The 8,539-nt window shown below is 43.1% G+C and overlaps 1 protein-coding gene across 1 annotated transcript; it reads left to right on the top strand.

The window, feature by feature from the left end:
* The first annotated feature begins 1,131 nt into the window (after nucleotides 1–1,131).
* LOC124119577 lies at nucleotides 1,132–5,597 on the top strand. The gene is made up of 3 exons (XM_046482131.2): nucleotides 1,132–1,192; nucleotides 2,521–3,359; nucleotides 3,740–5,597. Exons 2-3 carry the CDS (start codon nucleotides 2,556–2,558, stop codon nucleotides 5,270–5,272), a joined length of 2,337 nt encoding a protein of 778 aa, XP_046338087.2. The 5' UTR covers nucleotides 1,132–1,192; nucleotides 2,521–2,555; the 3' UTR covers nucleotides 5,273–5,597.
* Nucleotides 5,598–8,539: the final 2,942 nt, after the last annotated feature.

The raw sequence follows: 8,539 nt of genomic DNA, 5'->3' as shown, positions 1-8,539 counted from the left end.
TCACATCTCTCTGGGCTCCTTTTTATTAAAATGGAGTTTGTATCTATCAATGTTAAGATTTTCAGAGACCGTGCGTTAGGCTAGTTGAGCTAGGGCTGTTGAAGTTGTGAAGTCACGTCCGTATAAGTACATACTGTACGCATAACTATGTTATTATTATAATTATAGAATATTGTATGTCAGTAGGACATCTTGTTTAAGGATTGACTGACTGTGTATTTTGTTCGGTTCATTGAGGTATGAATCGAAAAACCGATGTGCAAACTGTATGAATCCGCGAAGCGGTTAATCACAAAAATTTAAATAACAGTCAAGATTTGATACAGTCGGCGGTTTGATAAAAAAGACGTTAAAACTTGTTATTAGCCTATCCGTCTTTCTGCCGCTTGGCAATAAGGGGATGAAACAAGGACTGGTAAGCTCGGAGTCAGTATACAATGTCTGGTTGTGGTATTCGTATTACACCGCGGCATGGTATCTCACTGGGATAGCACCATGAAACCGGCATTAGTCCGGACACACGGACGCACACACGTACACGCACACGCACACGCACAGTGAGTTGATTTTAACAATGCCTGTATTTCAGGTATATTAAAACGTGTTTGCTTAATGATTCATGTTCAGAGTAAATAAGACGATCAGAAATTCACTAATGACTGTATAATGAAGGAAAATCTTGCAGACGTGTTAACGCCCATACCATATCCACCCCTTGCCTACAACGACTCACCACCACCAAGACCCCCAACCCCGATCCAAAACCTCCAACCTAAAACCCCAAACCCCACTCCCTCTCCCATCCCCACCACTACCTGTTTCATTGTAACTGGGAGCCACAATAAGTCCTGGAATTTAATGCTAAATCATAGATTAATCACGACAATGATCTGAAATAGAATACAATATTGAATAGGTGTTTATTTGTACTGTGAAGTTCATTTCTATAAGGTTTCCGTATAGATTCTTCACAATACCGGACACAAAATGTCACTGCAATAAATCGTGTCTGTACATTTCAACATCACTATAAATACCATCGTTGTTCACCAAGTAAACACGACAAGTGAGATCAATTTGAAAGGTCACATGGATGATAACTGGTCTATATTACACACTGCCCCCACTTACTAGCGCCATCTACCGCTCCAACTTCCGAGTCGTATTGTAACGTTTGACACCCGCTCCCAAGGTAAGATCCAGTACACCTAAGATTTATCCTCCAGATCCCCATTGAGCTCCGGGGCTACCAGTATACCATTGTCGTGAGATCTGACTGAAAAGGAGATTGGGTAGCCATCCTGCTGCTGAAACTGAGCAGTACATGGATGGGTGATGATCAAGGGGGACCCATCTCCCCCAGATTCGGTTGATAATGTAATATCCCGCCCAGATATAAGTGGATGGCTGCCCGTAATATCTAAGCACAGGTTTGTCTTTCCCATACTCGACTATTTTGATTGTGGAGAATTAATCCACCAGACCAGGATCAGCTTGTCGTGGGTTCAAATCCCAGATTTGTCTCTATTAGGGTCCGTGGGTTCACAACATTATAACTGTGTTCGCAGGTTTCAGCAAAGTCGTAAACGATAAGATCTTTGCCACTTTTATGTTCCTCTCCCATCCGGCTGACACGCCGTAGTAACTGAAATGCTGTTCAAATGGCGTTAAACAAACACAACTACTCGTGTATTAATTATCAAGGTAACCTCCCATTTGTCAGACAGCTTATACCAGGATTAGTCAAGGTTGGTTAGTCAAGCAATAGTTGCCTGTTTACCCTTCATTAAAAAGGAGGGGGCAGGGTTGGCCGAGTCGTCTAAGGCGCCGCGATTCGCGACACGCCAGAAACCTATGATTGTGGGTTAGAATCCCGGTTCGCCCCGATTATGTTTCTAGGTTTGTCAGCACCATACCCGTGCTCGTGGGTTTCACCGAAGTGATAAACTTCTGAGACCTGCATCACTTCGGGCTTTCCTCCCACATTAAGCTGACACGCCGCGATATAACTAGAATACTGTTAAAAGGGGCGTTAAACACCACTCACTCACTCAGTCATTGAAGTGGAACAGACTAGAAAACACACATTTTGAGGAATTTACAGGATTGGTTTATCATGCACTTATAATCATCAAATCATACCAGAAATCACACTTTTTTAAGTATTCATTACATTATTGCAATATTGCTATGCACACAATACATACTAAATCTAGAAGGTAAATTAGTAGCTAAGACCCGGCAGTTGAAACTGGTCACACTTGACTGGTCTGTCTGACAACTGGGTCGTCTGACAAATGGGACGTCTGGCAACTGAGAGTGAACCATTATCAATCTTGGAAAATTAAGTGTTTTTCGAATGAAGGTTCACGGGAACCTGTTTTGTTTGCCTTCGGTTCCTTGAGTTTTTCGTCCCTGACATATTTGGTTTCCCTACTTCCACCAGCGCCCCCCCCCCCCCCCCCCCCCCCCCCCCCCACCTGTTTCAGACCTGAATATGTTAAATTTATATCCAAACAGGTACAGGTACCACGTAACAAGTCTGTCAAGTCGTCATGGCAACAACGATGACGTCAGTTAGTTCAGTACACGCCTACATCTTCACGACGTTTGTCCTCACAGCCCAAGGTCAATTCTCCAGTTCAGCGTTTGATAGAATGTTTGAATCACAATGCCAAGACACCTGCATGGATCATCTTAAAAGAGATGGCTGTTGTCCGGAGACCGTATGTGAAAGTAACCATTTGAGTAAGTCAGTGTTGAACGCTGGCTCAGCATTCAACCATGCAATGATCCATACATGCCCGGATGAAGCTCATGATAACCTTAAAACTCTGTGTGTAGACAGCACCCGCTATGACGTCACTTCCGATCTGGCGTCAGTCATGCCAGTGACGTCGGGTGGCGTGACCTTCTTCAACAAGCACTGTGCAGCCTGCTACAACGTTTCTTCTTATTACGCGTGGTCGGTGAATATCAGCTGCAGTGCCTATGTAAATCTCCATGCCTTACTGACGCAACAAGAGATCGTCAACATGGCGCTGTCCTCCGGGTACTGTCAGGTCATGCTTCAACAACCTGCCGCTGTTCGCCTTGCCAAATGCATGGGTCACACCCCCAACATAGGTGATTCAATCTTTATTGGTGAAGACTCTATTTCAGTCGGCGGAGATGTTCAAATTAAAGCGTTTATCGGATCCGGGAGAAGGACAAACCCTGAAATATTCGTAGAAGCAGACACGCCATTTTCCATTATCCTCAGCTTCAGTGACGAAAATGACGACGCACTTGAACTCCCACGTGATGAGAAGGGAGATAACTCCACATGCTCTGGAACCCAGTGGACACACAACTTTACGGTAAGATCTCGGCACTTCACAGTATGTTAATACATATAGTTTTCGATTCAATGACATTGCGGTGATAAAGAGAGTTTTTTATAATAATGATGATAATAATAACTTTGATCTTAGTAATAAAGATGTTAGTATTTATATGCAGCATGGTGGTAACTGGTCAAGTCTGGACACAGACCTGTAACTTGTGAAGACCTCTATTGCTGATAGTGCTAAACAATTCCTAAAATTGGCCTACACACTCGGTTATAATAGATTATAATGTACTAGCCGCATAAAATAAAAATAAAATAAAATATAAACGCTACACACGGAGATCTCTTAAACCAACAATGCACAGCAATCATACATTTACCAAGAGTTGCTCATTTGTTGTATTCCAGGACTCGTGTTTCGATGTCCATTGTTTCCAAGGAAAGACTATGGTTGGCGCTTCATGTAAGTCTGTTATTGCAGAAGGAAAGGGCTTATTGTACCGTTACTCCATCCAACTGGAATCCAAATATGTCCAACAACGTGATGTTTGTGAAATGGACGAGTGGTTAAAAAGACATGTTTATGTAATAGCTGAACTGTTACAAACAGATTCTTTCAGGTGTGAAATTTCTTCCATGTTCATAAAAGACGGATCAGACTTATATTTCAGGGTCGTCTTGATTTACGAACTCACAGTGACTAAACCCACAGACAGAGATGTGTTTGAGGAACGTGCACTCAATTTGGTACATCAAACTTGGAATATAACCTGTGGTGACTCAATGATGAACTTCACGGTTAATCTTGTTTCTTCTCCGTCGACTGAAGCTACTCGAGCATTGGCTCTACCCAATCCTGGAGACAAATTACCCATAACCCATCAGACCATCGCTACAAACAATCCCGAATACAAATCATACATAACGGAAGCCAACTCCTACATTGATATTTCCCCGGTCATGGTGTGTCAGTTCGTCGTATTTAATTCAAGCCAATACACACGTAACCCCACGGGAGATATCCACCTCAACGACGAAAACGTGTCCCTTCATACGCACGAGTACGACTTCGCCGACGGTGATGCACGTGTGTGTGTTGATGTTCTGGCTAGCAGTTACGACGCTTTAACCCTACCCAAGCGAGTCAATGTCCACCGCGTTATTCGCCAGTATCTGTCCTATGTGTGCGTGACTCTGTCCTTGCTAGGACTTGCTGTCACTTTTACAGTGTACATGGTGTTCCCGTCGCTCAGAACCCTCCCGGGAAAGAACAACATCTGTCTGGTGTTCAACCTGTTCCTGGCCCAGTCCCTCCTCCAGTTCGGTGTCGGGAGGACAGAGAATCCTGCATTGTGTTCAACCCTTGGAGTCCTCATCCACTTCTTCTGGCTGGCATCCCTCTTGTCTATGAACGTGTGTTGTTTCCACATGTACAGAGTGTTCAGTAGCCAGACGTTAGCCGCCATGCCGCGGCACTCCTCTTCGAGACGACTTCTGAAATACATTGCCTACCCGTACACAGTTGCCGCCATCATAGTAACGTCGACCATAACGTCACAATACGTCATCAGCAATGGCAGCAGCATCGGCTACGGTGGTAAACACTGCTATCTGTCTTCACCGTTGCTAAAAGGGTTGGTTTTTGCCCTGCCTCTAGGCGTCATCCTGATTCTAAATGGAGGCATGTTCTGTCGGGCTGTTCGTTCCATAGCGCAGATCAGTCTCATTCAGAGGGAGGCCATGGCAAAGGGTAGACACAACTTACATGTGTATATGAAACTTTCAACGCTGACGGGGCTGTTCTGGGCTGTGGGGATCCTAGCTGAGGTGTTTCCCCTGCACGTTCTCGTTTATCTTTCCATCCTCCTGAACGGCAGCCAGGGCGTCTTCATCTGCATCGCCTGCGTCTGTAACAAGAGAGTATTCCGCCTAGCCGGTTGAACAGGGAAAGTAGTGGGTCAGACCTCTAGCTCGGACAAATCGAAAACACGCACCAAGAATACATCGGCAAATGACACAAAATGAATCAGGGAAACTGTATTCTACACGAGCAGATGCTTCAAAATAATTCCCTTCCTGAACTGGAAGACGGACGAAGAGAATGCAACTGAGAAAACAGGTACGAACAGAACAATTGACAAATGGAGTCTCTCGCAACCAAACATTAGTTTTTGAAGCTATGTTATGCCAAATGACATAATATAATACGACAAACATGGCGCCCAACTGGGAAATGCCGCTTGAGTAAGGACTTGCAATGCACACATGCGATGTCTATGATATGTATATCTCTATTAAAAGTATATAAAGCAGTGTATATATAGAATATGTATTATTTGTAGACCTGGGCAGTGCTATATCCATTGCTACTGTTGTAGCAATACAGTGAGTGAGTGAGTGAGTTTAACGCCGCTTTTAACGGCATTCCAGTTATATCGCGGCGTGTCAGCTTAATGTGGGAGGAAAGCCCCAAGTGATGCAGGTCTCAGACGTTTACCACTTCGGTGAAACCCACGAGCACAGTTATGATGCTGACAAACCTAGAAACATAATCGGGGCGAACCGGGATTCGAACCCACAATCATAGGTTTCTGGCGTGCCCAAGGGACGCAACTCTGCACAGCGAATCGCGGCGCCTTAGACGACTGGGCCACCCGTGCCCCTATAGCAATGCAAGTTACGACTGTAATAGCAGTACACGTCGCGTTCAATGGTATTCACGCTATATAACGGCGTGTCGGTTTAATGTGGGCGGAAAGACCGACGTGAATCAGACGCCTCAGACGTTTACCACTTGAAACCCACGAGCACGGGTATGGTGCTGACAAACCTGAAAACATAATCTGGGCGAACCGGGATTCGAACCATCTTCCCGGGGCAAGGAAGTCAACTGACTAGAAAAGTCCAGTTTCCATCCTTGCCGAAGTAGGCTTTGATTTCGAAATTATATTTTAGCTGGACTAACGAGTGTATGCAGTCCAATCAAAATCGTGTAACGAAATCGACATTCGGTGAACAACACCGAATTCGGTCGACTGCAGGATTTCTAAAGCATGTGGACCGTCTACTGGGCGTCGACCGATATTTTCCAAATCTTTTCGTGTTTTTAATCAAGGTGCTCAAGTGATTTGATGCACATCGCGAGGCAAGACCCGTTTTATTACAATATATATCTTGATTATGGATCAGATCGTCTCGACTTGGCGCCGCAATTTTATTACATAAGGGAAATATCTCTATCACGTGCATTTACACCGATGGGGATCTGGTGTAAAATAAAGCAATAACCTTGGTAATATTTTTAATTGTATTGTAAACGAATGTTTTTGTTGCTAAAGAGAGAGAGTGGCAATTAATAACATACAATGGGATTTACCATGATCATTTTACATTATTCAGCTAGAGCCACACACGTTTCAATCTTGTTGCCTGTGCTTAAGGGATGGGTTCTTTTGACATGAGGTTGATATGTTTTCCGAAACATCAAGTGATATACATGTACCGGAAACCAAAACTATGAGCTTTGCCACAAATTTAACTGCAGTTATAAGACATTCAGCTAAAAAGTGTTAGGCTGACAGCCTTTATTTCGAAGCGCCTAAAAAAAGTTATAAAGTGCGCGACTGACATAATACTGAAGTTCTTATATAGTCAGCATCTGATTTCCGAAAACACAAGTGTCATGATACCCACCGGAAATACTCAACACTTTGTTACGAGCTTAGCTAGAAGCTTGAGAATTCCGTTTTAAAGTTCTAATTAAGGATGTGTTTTCCGGAACCGGAAGTGAGATAGTCCAAATAGAAGTCCTATGTAAACAGAAAGAGAACCAGATTGAATTTTTAATGCAGAGAGAAAGTGTTTTCTGAAGCCGTAAGTGAGACAATTCACATGCTAATAGCTTTGTTGCAATACGAGCTACAACCATAGACTTTTAGGTTTATCATAAGAACATGTTTCCCGAAACCGAAAATGACATACAGTCAACTACGGTTATAACGAACTCAAATGGACCACTAATTTAAGTTCGTTATAACCGTATTTCGTTTTAAGCCTGTATACACCATCTATACAGCAAATGGCAGGGACCAAAAATTAAGTTCGTAATAACCGTCAGCTCGTTATAAGCGTGTTCGTTATAAACGTAATTTACTGTACTACGAAAATCAGGAAGTACTATTAATTTTGTTTTAAACTGAACTAGAACTATGGGATTTGGCTTAAGATTCTGGTTTGTCCGAAACCGGAAGCGATAATTTCTTTAAACAAATAGAGTTACAGATTTTTTTCTGGTTCTAAGTACACCCAGTACACGTTCCTCAATAAGATCAGACAAATGTACAGCTTAAGGCTATTTAATTTAGCTTAAACTATGAAGAACATTTGTTCATTGTTTCTGATGAACCAAAATTGAGACCACTCGAATGGACATCTTTTAATATCCCCCTTGATGATTCAGTAAGAATCCCGATGTTCGATACATGGATCACGATGTCGCTGCTCGCACCTTTATTTTGATGATGTTTTAATTAACAACAGTCTAATAAAATTACAATTTCGACTGTAACCGACTATTAATTGAAAAAGGATTCACCAACATGTTATCTTCACTATTCCAAATACGTTAGAACTGTTTGTTTGTTTGTTTGTTGTTTAACGCCTCACTCAGCAAAATTCCAGCTATATGACGGCGGTCTCTAAAATAATCGAGTCTGGACCAGACAATCCAGTGATCGACATCATGAGCATCGATCCACGCAATTGGGATCGATGATATGTATCAACCAGCCTGACCACCCGATCCCGTTAGTCGCCTTTTACGACAAGCATAGTCGCCTTTTACGGCAAGCATTTTCACGGGTCCGTTAGAACTGAATAATTGCTGGTCCGCCTGACATATTCCTAGCAACTGGATAACGGCCAGCCGGAAGATAGTAGCCGAACTATTAGTGATGAGACTGTGATATAGCATTATGTCAACCCTACACTGTTATTCCGTCTGACCACGGGCTACAGACACAGACAGAGAGTGTGCATATTCTTAAGTAAGGCCATATACATGACATTGTATATTAATACACATCACAACAGAGGGCCATGGGTGGTCTTGTCATCTAAGGCGCCACAATTCTCTGTTCAAAGTTGCGTCCTTGGGCGCGCCAGAAACATATGCTCGTGCTTTCGAACCCAGTTCTCGCTAATTATGTT

Source organism: Haliotis rufescens, unplaced genomic scaffold (assembly GCF_023055435.1).
Source record: "Haliotis rufescens isolate VD_foot unplaced genomic scaffold, xgHalRufe1.0.p SCAF_12, whole genome shotgun sequence".
Taxonomy (NCBI): Eukaryota; Metazoa; Mollusca; class Gastropoda; order Lepetellida; family Haliotidae; genus Haliotis; species Haliotis rufescens.
The sequence above is the reverse complement of the archived record's forward strand: the minus strand, read 5'-3'. Positions and strand labels throughout refer to the sequence as shown.

Excerpts from the sequence above, each read along its gene's own strand:
- LOC124119577 (XM_046482131.2), top strand. The coding sequence starts at position 2,556 with ATGGCAACAACGATGACGTCAGTTAGTTCAGTACACGCCTACATCTTC. Across the intron at positions 3,360-3,739 it reads AGTGGACACACAACTTTACG|GACTCGTGTTTCGATGTCCA; the intron begins GTAAGATCTCGG and ends GTTGTATTCCAG.